General features: G+C 44.7%; 1 protein-coding gene across 2 annotated transcripts in view; it reads left to right on the forward strand.

Moving 5' to 3' along the window:
* Positions 1–17,975, forward strand: part of CFH (complement factor H) — a 633,102-nt gene that overhangs the window by 264,292 nt on the left and 350,835 nt on the right. For both annotated transcript variants that reach the window (XM_029617534.1, XM_029617535.1), the window contains exon 9: positions 918–1,094. In XM_029617534.1, the coding sequence (XP_029473394.1) occupies positions 918–1,094 (177 nt within the window). The remainder of the gene's footprint in view (positions 1–917; positions 1,095–17,975) is intronic.

The raw sequence follows: 17,975 nt of genomic DNA on the forward strand, positions 1-17,975 counted from the left end.
TCAGCCTAGTGATAGGCCACCACATCTACCTTGGCTTAGGCTGGAGTCTGAGCCCACAGCCAGAGGCTGAGTCCTGATGCTTAGCCCTTGAAACATATCCATGCCTGACAATGGGGCCCAGTTAGGAGACTGGGCCCTGATCCCAAGGCCTAAACCTAGGCTAGGGCTCGGACCCAAGCCTGATGTTGGGGTCTAGCCCAGAGGGTGGGTCCCAATGACAGGCCTTGGAACGGGGTCAGGCCCAGGCCTCAGAGCATTTGTCTTCTGTCTTCATTATTCGGCTTTTGTGGATTCAACCCAGAGGACTCCACTATTGATGTAAAGTAATGCCATACAAAGATGCTGTCCACTGGGGTGGATGTGTCAGAGTTGATTAACTCTACTGCGATCTCAGAGGAGGACCTCACTTGCCTCAAGAGCTGAAGAAAGAAGACTGAAGAGGAGCATGCCAAGGCCTGGCCTAAGAAGTCTGGGCCTGACCTTGGACCGAGGCCTAGGCATTGGGACCCAGCCTCCAGGTCAGGCCCTGTTGTTGGGCCTAGGTCCTGATTGAAGCCCTGGTGTCAGGACCCTATTTCTTGACTGGGCTACAGTGTTGGGCCTGGGTCATGCTGACCTGTTGACTAATAATGGCATAGGAAATGTAAGGCTTTTGCTGAATCATGACTTTGTAAAAACAGTATATAAGCCTTCCTATATGTAATGAATTTGGGAATGCCCACTAAGAGTCTGCTCAAAGTGTGGTCTTCTCCATGAAATATTACATTAAAAACAAATTTGGTAGCATTGTACTGCAACAGATTTGTCTATTTTTGTGAAGCAAATGAAAGAAAAATGTAAAAATATCCACATTAATGAAATTACATTTAAGATAAATTTTCTTTCTGTGTTAATATAACTTTTTCTTCCTTTTTTAGAAATGTGTGGAGAGTTTACAGTTACAAATGGGTATCCATCTAGTTCTGCTAATAAATATTATATTGGAGATAAAGCAAAATATAATTGTAATTGGGGCTTTAGTACTCCTGAAGGAATGGATGATGGAGAAATAGAATGTCTTCCAAATGGATGGTCTACTCAACCAACATGTATCAGTAAGTACTTTAATGCATTCCTTACATTATCAGTCAATTACTGAAGATGACGTGTGAAGAAATTCCTATTCCAGTCTTAAATTCAGATGGCATGCCCAGCATGGGATGCATGATGATGAGCATTATCTATGTACTCTATAGCTCATAGGAAAATTGCATATTAAATATATGAATTCATATATATTGAAATATGTATTGCTATATTGCTCATTCATATACCATATACTAAAATGGATACAGTACTCTGAATTAATATTATACATGTTGCATGCTGATATGCTTTCAAGGGAAATGGAAATCAGCATGTTGCAGGGTAGCTTGATGAGGTAAGGAAGGGAGCAGACAAGCCAGGATTATAGTGAAATTCTTCTCAATAAGGTTTGAAAGAGAATAAAAAGAAAAGTTGGTACAATGAAAGGAGAATTCTGGATGCCACTCACAGTCATGTGAAGAGTAAAGAGTAAAGAGGAGAAGAAAGCCAATGAATGTTTCACATCAGAAAGTCAAAGGAATAAGAATTGTTCTAGAGAGATGTTGGAGATGCCAAACCCTAGAGCAGGGGTGGGCATGTCCGGTCCTCGAGGGCTGCAAACCAGTCGGGTTTTCAGGATACCCCTAATGAATATGCATGAAATAGATTTGCATACAACTGAGGCAGTGTGTATGCTGGTCTCTCTCATGCATATTCATTAAGGATATCCTGAAAACCCGACTGGTTTGCAGCCCTCGAGGACCGGAATTGCCCACCCCTGCCCTAGAGGATCAAACACAAAGAGAAAAGGAGAGCGCTTGACTGATCAGAGGAAATTGACCCTGATTAGTCTGTCTTAAAGGGCAAAGACATGGCATAAGGTCTGCCTATCACATATAGTGTAAAATGTGGGATTATTGTGATTTCCTGGACAGAAAAAGGGTGCCTGAGTTCAACCTGATAAATGACTTTTAACAGAAAACAGCTAGTCCTCATACCCAGGCACAAGAGGTCATGAAAAAAAAAAAAAAAAACCCTCCAGAAAAGAAAAGGGCTAGATAGATTGAAAAGCCAAACTGTGTGTGTGTGTGTGTGTGTGTGGGGGGGGGGGGGGGGGGGGGGAGGGAGAGGGGTTTCCTTCCTTTTGTTGGATAAAAGGCAGACAGAGTTTGAGCCTGACATCTCTATCAAATATATAGCACCTGCAGCAACATCTGTAGCAGCAGTTCCTACAGAAATCTAACCTGTACAAACTACAAGCACAAGTAGTGCTGGATAATCAGCAGTTAATGATCCAACAGCAGGAACAGCAAACACCCCCAGTTGGGATTGTAAACAGAAGAGCCAGTGCTGGAAGGGAAGCATGGCAGCCCCACAGCTGAATGAAGGAGGCTTTTTTATAAAGCTAGGATCATGCAACAAACCCAGACTTTTTTTCTCATAACATTTGAGTAGGTCACTGAAGTAGAAGAGGGGACAGGGGAGCCAAAAGCTACTTAATTTGACACTTTCCTAACATCTGCCCAAGGAAAATTTCAAAACCTTTCACTAGAGCAGTGGTTCTCAACCTTTTTTCGGCCGGGACACACCTGACAGATGGTTCTCATATGCGTGACACACTGAACATGTGACCGTCAAGGGGCAAAATGTAAATATACATTCTGCATCCTCAGGAATCCCCTCCACCCCCAAAAATGGGTGCAAAGCAGATCTAGGGCATTACCCTGTACAACTCGCCATACAAAAAAATATATTCTGGTTCTGATGACATCTCAGTAAAAGCAAAACAAACTCTCTTTACTGGCAGGCACAATACCCCTCCTTATGAAAAGAGAGTAATTTACCACTACAAATATTTAACCAGGCCCTAAACACTAATACACCTCCTATTAGGAAAACAGAGTAAGCCAAGCTGCTATAGATAGATACCTACTTAGAAATAATTGTAATACTATACTAATAAATGTTACAAAACAACTGATGAACAGAATAACATCCAACAATTAAAAACTCATAAAAATTATTAAAAATTGTCCAAATATCAATAAAATATTTCAAAACAGCAGACATATCACATAATACCCAATAATTAAAATGGCAATCAAGAAAAATAAACTTAAAAAGCCGCCTTTACTTACCCTCTCCAGCAACTCTCCTACTCCTTTCCCTTGCAGACCAATAGCACTCACCAGAAGCAGCAGTGGCTGCTGAAGCTCTGTCCTCACAGTCCTCTTCCTTAGGGCCCACAACCAGTCACAACCAGTCTCTGTCTCACACAGACCAGTATCTCCCTAACTAGTATCTCTTCCTCACACTCACACCAGTCACCTCACTGACCAGTCTGTCTCTCTCTCTCTCACACACACACACACACACCAGTCATCTTCCTGACCAGTCTGTCTCTCTCTCATAGAAACAGATCACCTCTGACCAGTCTCTCTCTCAATCACATACAAATGTTCTTGCTCCCATTCTACCACAACCCACAAAGCTGCCACTCACACACCCAGGCACCAATTCTACCTCACACACAAAAAACTGCCACTCATGCACCCAGGCACCCATTCTACCACACACACACAAAAAACTGCCACTCACGCACCCAGGCACCCATTCTACCACAACCCACAAAGCTGCCACTCATGCACCCATTGTACCACACACACACAAGCTCTCACTCATGCACCCAGGCACCCATTCTACCATACACACACACAAAGCTGCCACTCAGGCACCCATTCTACCACACACACAAAGTTGCACTCTCACACCCATTCTACCACACACACACACACCCATTCTACCACACACACAAAGTTGCACTCTCACACCCATTCTACCACACACACACACACACCCATTCTACACCACACACACACACACACCCATTCTACCACACACACAAAGTTGCACCCAGGCACACATTCTACCACACACGGAGTTTCTTCTCATTGTTTTCCCCAATAAGCCTGGCCTCCGCTTATCAGCTGCCGCTGACCTGACTTCCGGGGGTGCGCAGGGAATCTCCGCTCTTCAGTCCCTCCGGCTTAGCCTCCAGCAGCGGCGCACAGGTCTTTTCATTCTTGACTTCAGTCCCGCCGGCGGTGCACGGGTCTCTCCATTCTTCGGCCGCCGGTGGCGGCGCACAGTCCTCTTCACTCTTCGGCCTCTGGCAGCAGCGCACGGGCCTCTCCATTCTTCGGCGGCGGCAGCGCACGGGCCTCTCCATTCTTCGGCGACGGCAGCGCACGGGCCTCTCCATTCTTCGACCTCCGGCGGCGGCGCACAGTCCTCTTCACTCTTCGGCCGCCGGCGGCCAAGAAGAAAGAATTCCCGCGGCACGGCCTTTCTTCTTCCCGCGCACCGCGTATCACTTCCTGTTCCGGGTCCGGGGGTGGAATGCAGGCGCGGGAAGAAGAAAAGGCCAGCCGCGGATGCCACAGTTGGTTTTTTTTTGCACTGCTGCCGTTCCCGCTGGGCTTGAACGTGCTGATAGCCCGGCAGCAACGGCAGCAGGGAAGAAAGAGCAGCGGGAGGGACCGGGAGCCACGCGACACACCTGCCGGTGCTTGGCGACACACTGGTGTGTCGCGACGCACCGGTTGAGAACCGCTGCACTAGAGGACACTAGTAATTTTAAAAGAGTGACTCCCCCTCTTTTCCATTTGATGCCCGGAGGTGTAGGCTCACTGCTGGATAGTCCCAGAATCAGTTGGGATTCAGCAGAGCTTGGAGAGATTGCTCCCATTTCCAAATTGGGTTCTGGAACTGTTCTTCTCATGGAGGACCAAACCGATATGGGAGGACTTGTTCCTCTCCCATCTGGGCATGTTTCTCTGGACAGTCCCCAGATTCAGGCCTTGACCCTGGTACCTAGAGGGGATACTGATAACAACAACATCAATTAGAGTGAATGTGGTGAGGATTCCAGGGTAAGCTCAGTTTAAAGAGTGACTTTAAATAAACCTACAGTTATTACCTTACAGGCAGTTTGGGATGCCCTAGTTTTTTTGCAGTCATCAATTTCATCTCTAATGTTACAATGGATACTAAATGGAGTGTGCAAGTTACTGAGGACCTTATTGTTTCTCATGAAACTATACTGGAACCCTTGCATACTCATTTATCCAAGGTAGAGAATATTCAACATAGTTTGATTTGGAGTGAATTGGGACATGCAAAAAATAAGGGGAACATTGAGAATTGTATCAGAAGTTTAAATATGAGACTGATTTTTAAAAAGTCCATCTGAAGCTGTGCCTGTTATTTCCAGGGCATTCTATTTGCCATTAAGAGAGGTTGGAGCCAGTGGAGAACAGGCTCAAGAAACAACTTTGAACCTGATGCATTTCATAGAATCCGTATAAGAGTTTTCTATTTCAAAAAGAGGAACATTATTGGTTACCTTTGCTTTTTTGAATGATAGAAATTCTGTTCTCAGATTCTGTTTTCAAAATAGGTTGGTTCCCAATTTAAGGACGGAGAATATGAACATATCTGGACATTTATTAAGATTACTAAGAAAAAGTTTCTTCCTATGCGTCCAGATGTTTCTGCATTTGGCACACAATTTATAATGAAATATTCATGTGTCTAGTACAATATCACAATGTTAATTATGTGTATTTTGAACCTTCTCAGTTTAGATATTTTCTGGACTCCCACCTTAACAATTAGCTGTCTATAAGAACATGCCATACTGGGTCAGACCAAGGGTCCATCAAGCCCAGCATCCTGTTTCCAACAGTGGCCAATCCAGGCCATAAGAACCTGGCAAGTGCCCAAAAACTAAGTCTATTCCATGTTACTGTTGCTAGTAATAGCAGTGGCTATTTTCTAAGTCAACACAATTAATAGCAGATAATGACTTCTCCAATTCTTTTTTAAACACAGCTATACTAACTGCATTAACCACATCCTCTGGCAACAAATTCCAGAGTTTAATTGTGCGTTGAGTGAAAAAGAACTTTCTCCGATTAGTTTTAAATGTGCCACACGCTAACTTCATGGAGTGCCCCCTAGTCTTTCTATTATCCGAAAGAGTAAATAACCGATTCACATCTACCCGTTCTAGACCTCTCATGATTTTAAATACCTCTATCATATCCCCCCTCAGCCGTCTCTTCTCCAAGCTGAAAAGTCCTAACCTCTTTAGTCTTTCCTCATAGGGGAGCTGTTCCAGTCCCCCTATCATTTTGGTAGCCCTTCTCTGTACCTTCTCTATCGCAATTATATCTTTTTTGAGATGCAGAGACCAGAATTGTACACAGTATTCAAGGTGCGCTCTCACCATGGAGCGATACAGAGGCATTATGACGTTTTCCATTTTATTCACCATTCCCTTTCTAATAATTCCCAACATTCTGTTTGCTTTTTTGACTGCCGCAGCACACTGAACTGACGATTTCAATGTGTTATCCACTCTGGGCCTAATTTTCTAAAGTATCACAGGCCTGCGATACTTTAGAAAATTTGCGGTACTGGGGGTTGGGCGGGGGGCGGTCCTGCGCTAGCCGGCAGCGATCGCACCGCCGCAGTGCGATCGCTGCTGACATCGCGCCCAATAACTACACCATAGAAGGTATAGTTATTGGGCGCAAAATAGCCAGTGAAAAGCGCCTTAGCTTTCCGCTGTGCGCGCCACCCTCACGGAGTCGGCCCCGGTGACGCTCCCGACTCCTCCTCTTCCGGGGCCGACTCCGCCCCGATTTCAGTAGCGCAGGCCTGCACAACTTTCGCTAGCTATCGCGATAGCTTTGAAAAATGAGGCCCTATGACGCCTAAATCTCTTTCTTGGGTTGTAGCACCTAATATGGAACCTAACATTGTGTAACTATAGCATGGTTTATTTTTCCCTATATGCATCACCTTGCACTTATCAACATTAAATTTCATCTGCCATTTTGATGCCCAATTTTCCAGTCTCACAAGGTCTTCCTGCAATTTATCACAATCTGCTTGTTATTTATCTTCTCTGAACAATTTTATATCATCTGCAAATTTGATTATCTCACTCGTCGTATTTCTTTCCAGATCATTTATAAATATATTGAATAGTAAGGGTCCCAATACAGATCCCTGAGGCACTCCACTGCCCACTCCCTTCCACTGAGAAAATTGTCCATTTAATCCTACTCTCTGTTTCCTGTCTTTTAGCCAGTTTGTAATCCATGAAAGGACATCTCTACACAACAAGAAACTGGAGGGAAGTGGAATAGATGAAAATCCTTTTACAGTAGAAAATGTGTGGGAAGAGCTAAAGAACCTGAAAGTGGACAAAGCCATGGGGCCTGATGGGATTCATCCAAGGATATTGAGGGAGCTCAGAGATGTTCTGGCGGGTCCGCTGTGTGACCTGTTCAATAGATCCCTAGAAACGGGAGTGGTGCCGAGTGATTGGAGAAGAGCGGTGGTGGTCCCGCTTCACAAGAGTGGGAACAGGGAGGAGGCTGGCAACTACAGACCGGTTAGCCTCACTTCGGTGGTGGGAAAAGTAATGGAGTCACTGCTGAAAGAGAGAATAGTGAACTATCTACAGTCCGGAGAATTGATGGACCAGAGGCAACATGGATTCACCAGGGGAAGATCCTGTCAGACAAATCTGATTGACTTTTTTGACTGGGTAACCAAGGAATTGGATCAAGGAAGAGCGCTCGATATCATATACTTGGATTTCAGCAAAGCTTTTGATACGGTTCCGCACAGGAGACTGGTGAATAAAACGAGAAGCTTAGGAGTGAGTGCCGAGGTGGTGACCTGGATTGCAAATTGGTTGACGGACAGAAGACAATGTGTGATGGTAAATGGAACCTTCTCTGAAGAGAGAGCGGTTTTAAGTGGTGTACCGCAAGGATCGGTGTTGGGACCGGTCCTGTTCAATATCTTTGTGAGCGACATTGCGGACGGGATAGAAGGTAAGGTCTGTCTTTTTGCGGATGACACTAAGATCTGCAACAGAGTGGACACGCCGGAAGGAGTGGAGAGAATGAGATGGGATCTAAGGAAACTGGAAGAGTGGTCGAAGATATGGCAGCTGAGATTCAATGCCAAGAAGTGCAAAGTCATGCATATGGGGAGTGGAAATCCGAATGAACTGTATTCGATGGGGGGGGAAAGGCTGATGTGCACGGAGCAGGAGAGGGACCTTGGGGTGATAGTGTCTAATGATATGAAGTCTGCAAAACAATGCGACAAGGTGATAGCAAAAGCCAGAAGAATGCTGGGCTGCATAGAGAGAGGAATATCGAGTAAGAAAAGGGAAGTGATTATTCCCTTGTACAGGTCCTTGGTGAGGCCTCACCTGGAGTACTGTGTTCAGTTCTGGAGACCGTATCTACAAAAAGACAAAGACAAGATGGAAGCGGTACAGAGAAGGGTGACCAGGAAGGTGCAGGATCTTCATCGGATGACGTACGAGGAGAGATTGAAGAATCTAAATATGTACACCCTGGAGGAAAGGAGGAGCAGAGGTGATATGATACAGACTTTCAGATACTTGAAAGGTTTTAATGATCCAAAGGCAACGACAAACCTTTACCATAAGAAAAAAATCAACAGAACCAGGGGTCACGATTTGAAGCTCCAGGGAGGAAGATTCAGAACCAATGTCAGGAAGTATTTCTTCAAGGAGAGGGTGGTGGATGCCTGAAATGCCCTTCCGGAGGAAGTGGTGAAGACCAGAACTGTGAAGGACTTCAAAGGGGCGTGGGATAAACACTGTGGATCCATAAAGTCAAGAGGCCGCTAATGAAGAGTAGGTGACTCGCCAGAATGATGGCTACTGCCTGGAGACAATACCCTTATTCAATAAACATACACATGGTTACTGTGACTCCAACATCACTCTAAGCTTCAACAGCAAGAGGAAATGTGGAAAAAAGGATTTGCACTCACAAAGACGGGAGTAGCTGGCTTGTTACGGCGGTTACTACCCCAAACCAAATAAGCCTGATACTTCACTTTCAATGCATATCCAGTAGGGATGTGCAGAGCAAAATTTTATGTTCATATTTTTTATGTCCGAAAGGGGGTCCCACTTGCGGCCAATATGGACTTAAAAAAAATCCAATGAGTTGGGTATATGTACATATGTGCAAAAAAAAAATTTAAACCCCCTCACCCTCCTTAATCCCCCCCCCCCAGACTTACCACAACTCCCTGGTGATCGAGCCCAAAAAGAACTTTTGGCCAGCTTGGGGGGGCCTCCTGACCCCCCCAAGCTGGCCAAAAGTTCTTTTTGGGCCGAACGAGCCGTCCGGCGCGAACGAGCCGGGAATCACGTGACGCCGGCGTCACTCGACGTGCCGCCGACGTCACATGCTTCTCGCCAAGGATTGCAGAAATGGCGTCCTCACTCCTCGCTCCATCACCAGGGAGTTGTGGTAAGTCGGGGGGGGGGGGATTAAGGAGGGTGAGGGGGTTTATATTTTTATTTTGGCTCAACAATCGCGATTTCCCACATATCGAACATATCTATGTTCGATATGTGGGAAATCCGATCGTTTATGTCGAATCAATTTTTTAAGTAAAAAAAAAATATGAGTTGCGTTTTACTAATGCGGTCAATCCGAATGCACACCCCTAATATCCAGCATAGTTCTCTGCTTCAACGGCAGGGGAGAAGAAAAACTGTTACTTCACACATCCAGCAGAGCTCTCTGCTTCAATGGCAGGGGAGAAGAAAAAAGGGATTCGCACTCACAAAGCGGGGAGTAGCTGGCTTGTTACGGCGGTTACTACCCAAACCAAGCTGGCCAAAAGTTCTTTTTGGGCCGAACGAGCCGTCCGGCGCGAACGAGCCGGGAATCACGTGACGCCGGCGTCACTCGACGTGCCGCCGACGTCACATGCTTCTCGCCAAGGATTGCAGAAATGGCGTCCTCACTCCTCGCTCCATCACCAGGGAGTTGTGGTAAGTCGGGGGGGGGGGATTAAGGAGGGTGAGGGGGTTTATATTTTTATTTTGGCTCAACAATCGCGATTTCCCACATATCGAACATATCTATGTTCGATATGTGGGAAATCCGATCGTTTATGTCGAATCAATTTTTTAAGTAAAAAAAAAATATGAGTTGCGTTTTACTAATGCGGTCAATCCGAATGCACACCCCTAATATCCAGCATAGTTCTCTGCTTCAACGGCAGGGGAGAAGAAAAACTGTTACTTCACACATCCAGCAGAGCTCTCTGCTTCAATGGCAGGGGAGAAGAAAAAAGGGATTCGCACTCACAAAGCGGGGAGTAGCTGGCTTGTTACGGCGGTTACTACCCCAAACCAAATGTGCCTGATACTTCACTCTCGATGCATATCCAGCATGGCTCTCTGCTTCAACGGCATGGGAGAAAGACTGATACATCACAAATTTCCAGCATAGCTCTTTGCTTCAACGGCAGGGGAAAAGAAAAACTGATACTTCACGCATATCCAGCATAGCTTCAATGGCAGGGGAGAAGAAAAAAGGATTCGCACTCACAAAGCGGGGAGTAGCTGGCTTGTTACGGCGGTTACTACCCCAAACCAAATGTGCCTGATACTTCACTTTCGATGCATATCCAGCATAGCTCTCTGCTTCTACGGCAGGGGAGAAGAAAAACTGATACTTCACACATATTTAGCATAGCTCCCTGCTTCAACGGCAGGGGAGAAGAAAAACAACCAATAAGGGCTGTATAACATAGTCTGGGTAAAAACAAACAAGCATGGGTGTAGCTTGCTTATTGCGGCGGTTACTACCCCTACTACCCCTAACTAATCAAGCTAGATATTTCACTTGGATGCAGCTCCATCAATGGTGGGGGTGGAAGGGAAATAGAACTAAGAGCTAAGAGAAACAGATAAGTATGAGAGAAAAAATGTGTGAAGCTTGCTGGGCAGACTGGATGGGCCGTTTGGTCTTCTTCTGCCGTCATTTCTATGTTTCTATGTTTCTATGACATCACCACCTATCCCATGACTTTACTTTTCCTAGAAGCCTCTCATGAAGAACTTTGTCAAATGCCTTCTGAAAATCCAAGTACACTACATCTATCGGTTCACCTTTATCCACATGTTTATTAACCGCGGTGATGTATGTCTTTACGTACTGCGGTATATAAAAACCCTTAAATAAATAAATAAATAAATAAATAAATAAACTCCTTCAAAAAAGTGAAGCAGATTTGTGAGGCAAGACTTGCCTTGGGTAATAGAGATGTGAATCGTGTCCTCGATCGTCTTAACGATCGATTTCGGCTGGGAGGGGGAGGGAATCGTATTGTTGCCGTTTGGGGGGGTAAAATATCGTGAAAAATCGTAAAAAATCGTGAAAAATCGAAAAATCGTAAAATCGCAAAACCGGCACATTAAAACCCCCTAAAACCCACCCCCGACCCTTTAAATTAAATCCCCCACCCTCCCGAACCCCCCCCAAATGACTTAAATAACCTGCGGGTCCAGCGGCGGTCCGGAACGGCAGCGGTCCGGAACGGGCTCCTGCTCCTGAATCTTGTTGTCTTCAGCCGGCGCCATTTTTCAAAATGGCGCCGAAAAATGGCGGCGGCCATAGACGAACACGATTGGACGGCAGGAGGTCCTTCCGGACCCCCGCTGGACTTTTGGCAAGTCTCGTGGGGGTCAGGAGGCCCCCCACAAGCTGGCCAAAAGTTCCTGGAGGTCCAGCGGGGGTCAGGGAGCGATTTCCCGCCGCGAATCGTTTTCGTACGGAAAATGGCGCCGGCAGGAGATCGACTGCAGGAGGTCGTTCAGCAAGGGTTCCGGCGCCTCGCTGAACGACCTCCTGCAGTCGATCTCCTGCCGGCGCCATTTTCCGTACGGAAAATGGCGCCAGCCATATGCGTATGGCCGGCGCCATTTTCCGTACGAAAACGATTTGCGGCGGGAAATCGCTCCCTGACCCCCGCTGGACCTCCAGGAACTTTGGCCAGCTTGTGGGGGGCCTCCTGACCCCCACAAGACTTGCCAAAAGTCCAGCGGGGGTCCGGAAGGACCTCCTGCCGTCCAATCGTGTTCGTCTATGGCCGCCGCCATTTTTCGGCGCCATTTTGGAAAATGGCGCCGGCTGAAGACAACAAGATTCAGGAGCAGGAGCCCGTTCCGGACCGCTGCCGTTCCGGACCGCCGCTGGACCCGCAGGTTATTTAAGTCATTTGGGGGGGGTTCGGGAGGGTGGGGGATTTAATTTAAAGGGTCGGGGGTGGGTTTTAGGGGGTTTTAGTGTGCTGGCTCACGATTCTAACGATTTATAACGATAAATCGTTAGAATCTCTATTGTATTGTGTTCCATAACGGTTTAAGACGATATTAAAATTATCGGACGATAATTTTAATCGTCCTAAAATGATTCACATCCCTATTGGGTAAAGCCATGCTGACTTTGTTCCATTAAACCATGTCTTTCTATATGTTCTGTGATTTTGATGTTTAGCACACTTTCCACTATAACTGGTCTGTAGTTTCCCATATTGCCCCTGGAGCCCTTTTTTAATATTGGAGTTACATTAGCTATCCTCCAGGTACAATGGATGATTTTAATGATAGGTTACACATTTTTACTAATAGATCTGAAATTTCATTTTTTAGTTCCTTCAGAACTCTGGGGTGTATACCATCCGGTCCAGGTGATATACTACTCTTCAGTTTGTCAATCAGGTCTACTACATCTTCTAGGTTCACCGTGATTTGGTTCAGTCCATCTGAATCATTACCCATGAAAACCTTCTCCGGTATGGGTACCTCCCCAACATCCGTTTCAGTAAACACCGAAGCAAATAAATCATTTAATCTTTCCGCGATGGCCTTATCTTCTCTAAGTGCCCCTTTAACTCCTCGATCATCTAATGGTCCAACTGACTCCCTCATAGGCTTTCTGCTTCGGATATATTTTAAAAAGTTTTTACTGTGAGTTTTTGCCTCTACGGCCAACTTCTTTTCAAATTCTCTCTTTCCTGTCTTATCACTGTCTTTATTTAACTTGCCAACGTTTATACATTATCCTATTTTCTTCTGTTAGATCCTTCTTCCAATTTTTGAATGAAGATCTTTTGGCTAAAACAGCTTCTTTCACATCCCCTTTTAACCATGCTGATAATCATTTTGCCTTCTTTCCACCTTTCTTAATGTGTGGAATACATCTGGATTGTGCTTCTAGGATGGTATTTTTTAACAATGACCACGCCTCTTGCACACTTTTACTTTTGTAGCTGCTCTTTCAGTTTTTTTCTAACAATTTTTCTCATTTTATCAAAGTTTCCCTTTTAAAAGTTTAGAACGAGAGCCGTGGATTTGCTTACTGTCCCCCTTCCAGTCATTAATTCAAATTTGATCATATTATGATCACTGTTGCCAAGCGGCTCCACCACTGTTACCTCTCTCACAAATCCTGTGCTCCACTGAGAATTAGATCTAAAATTGGTCCCTCTCTCGTCGGTTCCTGAACCAAATGCTCCATAAAGCTATAATTTATTCCATCTAGGAACTTTATCTCTCTAACATGTCCCGATGATACACTTACCCAGTCAATATTGGCGTAATTGAAGTCTCCCATTATTACTGCACTACCAATTTGGTTAGCTTCTCTAATTTCTCTTAGCATTTCACTGTCAGTCTCACCATCTTGACCAGGTGGATGATAGAATACTCCTATCACTATAGTCTTCCCCAACACACAAGGGATTTCTACCCATAAAGATTCAATTGTGCATTTAGTCTCATGCAGGATGTTTATCCTGTTGGACTCTATGCCATCCCAGACATAAAGCGCTACATCACCTCCCAGATGTTCCTCTCTGTCTTTACGATATAATTTGTATCCCGGTATAGCACTATCCCATTGGTTGTCCTCCTTCCTCCATGTCTCTTAGATGCCAATTAAGTCTATGTCTTCATTCACTGCTATACATTCTAATTTTCCCATCTTACTTCTTAGACTTCTCACATTAGCATACAAACATTTCAAAGTTTGTTTTTTGTTTGTATTTTCATTCTGCTTTTTAATTGATAGGGATAAGTTAGAATTTTTTTGCTCAGGTGAGTTTTTAGTTATAGGCACTTGGACTACTTTTCTTATTATTGGAAACTCACTGTCAGGATGTCTTTGATGACTCAGTTTGAAATAATGGTATTGGGTAGAGATGTGAATCGTGTGCCAGATCGTCTTAACGATCAGGTTCGGCTGGGGGGGGGGGGGAATCTGATCGATAAGATATGTGAATTGGAATTGTTTCCGATTCCAATTCATATCGCTAATTTTTTTTTTTTTTAGGGAGGCCCGCACCGCTAAAAAAAAAACCCACCCGACCCTTTAAATCGACCCCCCCTTAGCCTCCCCCCTCCCCCCCCCAAAAAAACCTTTTAAAATTACCTGGTGGTCCATGGGGGCCTCGGGGAGCTATTTCCTGTTCCCAGGCATCAGCTGCGCTAAAACAAAATGGCGCCGATGCCCCTTTGCCCTTACCATGTGACAGGGTATCCGTGCCATTGGCCGGCCCCTGTCACATGGTAGGAGCACTGGATGGCCGGCGCCGGCGCCGGCCATCCAGTGCTCCTACCATGTGACAGGGACCGGCCAATGGCACGGATACCCTGTCACATGGTAAGGGCAAAGGGGCATCGGTGCCATTTTTTTTTAGCGCAGCTGATGCCTGGGAACGGGAAATCGCTGCCTAAGGCCCCCCTGGACCATCAGGTAAATTTTAAAAGGTTTTGGGGGGGTCGGAAGGGTGGGGGAGGCTAAGGGGGGTCGATTTAAAGGGTCGGTTGGGTTTTTTTTTTATTGGGCCATCGACGCCATTTTAATTAGTGGCAGCCAAAATGGCGCCGATGGCCCGAGAGCGGGAGATCACACCGGGACCCCCCCACTGGACCACCAGGTAATTTAACATTTTGGGGGGGGGGGTTCGGGAGGGTGGTTGAGGGTAAGGAATTGGTTTTAAAGGGTCGGGGTGGGTTTAGGGGTTGTTTTGGTGTGCCGGTTTTCCCGCCCTCCCCCAAATAATTCCCGTGCCCTATTTAACGATTTAGGACGATTTATGACGATAAATCGGGGGCATTTGTATTGTATCGTGCACTCTGACGATTTAGGACGATTTTAAAATTATCTGACGATAATTTTAATCGTTCAAAAATGATTCACATCCCTAGTATTGGGGAGTCCAAGATGGCCACCCATTAGATGAGACGTATACAACCTCACTCCTGGCTCCTTTTCTGAATTTGCCTTTCTTTGGAAAATTATCTATAAAATAAATTACTACTTATGCCTCATACGAAGCGAAAGGCTAAACTAAAGCCAAATATTACCTTAACCCATGGATAATAGGCAGCCAAGTATTGAGTGTTTGTTTGCAGGTCCTAGAAGGATATTGCTGGCTCGAGGAAACACGGAGATCTCCTGGAGTGGAGCAGGCCATGGGGACACAGGTGGAGTAGACATCCCTCAGTCCCGCAGCACCGGAGGCTCCGGTCACGCCGTCTGGGATCTTTAATACATTAGGTGAAGCCTCAGCTGGGTGGCTAGAAGAAAAAATGGCTCCCATAAGAACTATGACCCCGAGAAAGAACGCCGTTGAGGCATCGCTTTCGGAGAGCCAAGAAGATCAAGGATCCAAGGGTCAGGCGGCATTGGATAATCAAGAGGTTGGGAAGAACAGAAAACTTGGGGCAACAGGAAGAAGTGAGTCAGAGATTCAGGTAGCTGGTGTATATCCTTTTGTAAAACCTAAAGAAATTAATGTGGATACAATTTGGGGTATGTTTATAGCAATGGACTCCTCTATTAAAAATATGTCTGGATTGCTTAGAGAAAACCTTCAACATACTAAGAATTTTGAGATTAAAATCAATGCACTGGAAAAACGAATAACGGAGAATGAACAAAGGGTTGAAGGTATAAGAGATATACAAAATAGTTTGGTAAAATCTGATATTATAAACAATATCCAAATTGAGAAAATGGAGAATGAGCAAAGATGCCTAAATCTTCGTATTTTGAATTTCCTGAGGCTCAAAAGTTTGTCATCAAGGGATTTATTCAGAAGCTATATAAAGGACATTTTAAAACTTCCTGAAGAGGCGATACCGGTTTTATCCAGGATATACTACCTGCCTAGCGCTAAGGAAAAGAAAAAATAATAATTATTACCACATTTGCAAAAGGAAAAAGATGAGTCAATGGATGTATCTGTGCTCCTTGAAATGACTCTGGAAACAGCGATAACAACAAGGGAAACTCTGTATCTTTTGTCTTTATTTCTGATAGGGATACTATATTGAAAAGTTACTTAAGAAATCAAGATCTTCAATTTCATGGCTATAGGCTATGGATATATCCTGATATAACAAAGGCTACCCAGGAGAGAAGGAGTTTCCTACAAATGCGACCAGAAGTCATAAGTAGGGGAGCAAAATTTATATTAAGATGTCCTTCAAAGTGTGTCTTGATTTTCCAGGATGCTGTGTATGTGTTTCAAGATCCAGCCCAGCTGCGAGTTTATCTCGACTCACACTCCTGAATATTGCCTCACGTCCGGGCATAGAATTAATTAACCATCCAGGAATCATTTATTGGTTGGAATATAGGTTAAAATATAATATTGTTAGTTTTCTTTTAAATAGCTGCTCACGTATACATTGGACTCCCTATTTCTTATAATTTTTCAGATACAGAAGTAATAATATATTTTATACAATAATATGTAATGAAGGGTTACTTATTTCTGTAATCTGATATTTTGAACTTATGTTCTGTTAAATTGTGTAAAACTTAATAAAAATATAAATTAAAAAAAAAAGAAATAATAGTATTGGTAGCTTATAATTCTTTTCTATCTTATATTTCAAATATTATTTGCTCTTTTTCTTTTGGGTATCACCTCTGTTTTCTTATTACATAGAAGTATATGTATGAGAGACTTATAAGTGTGTATATAACCTTTGTAATATTGTATTACACATTTCCCCTTGTTTTTTGGTCCAAGGATGCTTAGTTTAGATTAAGAACATATTTGAGCAGGCTTTTATTCAAGCTAATTAACATCTATACATGGCTTCCCTCTACATGAATACTTACGTATCTTATATATATTTTATGACTAAATAATTATAAGGCAGTTTTACTTTTTTTAATTAATGTTATTTAATTTTAGTTTAATGGATACATTATTTAATGTTAGTTTTATGGATAAGTAACAATATTAGAGTTAAGGTCCGATGTATTTTATTTAATATCTTAGAATTACTGATTAAGGGCATTTTATTATGTTTTTGTTATGCTCGGGCTTGTGGACCCTTGGGCCAACAGGAGGATGGTATACCTTGGAGGAGGATCCGTAGGCTCTCCCGTCGGGCAGCGAGGCAGGAACAGCAGTGATGACCACCAGACCCTTGGCACAGAAGGCAGAGGCGATGGTGGAAGCAGACGAGGAGTTGTGACGTCAAGGAACGGTGGTGTGTCTTCACCTCTGGAAGTCCACGGTCCCCCCGGGGAGGAGCCCGTAGGGACCCAGACCACTGGGACTTAGGTGGACCTTTGAGAGGTCAGACATACGGTGCAAGGGCCAACTAGAGCTTCACCCCTGGAAGCCCACAGTTCCCGGGCCTCTGGGACTTAGGCGAGCCCTTGGAGGGGATGGTCAAGAAGAAGTCCTAGGTCAAGAGCCAGAGGGTCGTCGCTTACCAGTCCGAGGTCACACACCGAAGGATCACCACTTGCCAGTCCGAAGTCACACACCAGAGAATCACCGTAAGCCAATCCGAAGTCAGATGCCAGAGAATCACCGTAAGCCAATCCGAAGTCAGGAACCAGGAACACCAAGACGAGACGGGAAATCAAGATGCTGGAACTCATCGAAGCAAGCAGACTCAAACAACACTCACAGGAGATGTTGCCAAGTCGAGGAATGAGCAGAGGAAGCCT

Source organism: Rhinatrema bivittatum, chromosome 10, assembly GCF_901001135.1.
Source record: "Rhinatrema bivittatum chromosome 10, aRhiBiv1.1, whole genome shotgun sequence".
Classification (NCBI taxonomy): domain Eukaryota; kingdom Metazoa; phylum Chordata; class Amphibia; order Gymnophiona; family Rhinatrematidae; genus Rhinatrema; species Rhinatrema bivittatum.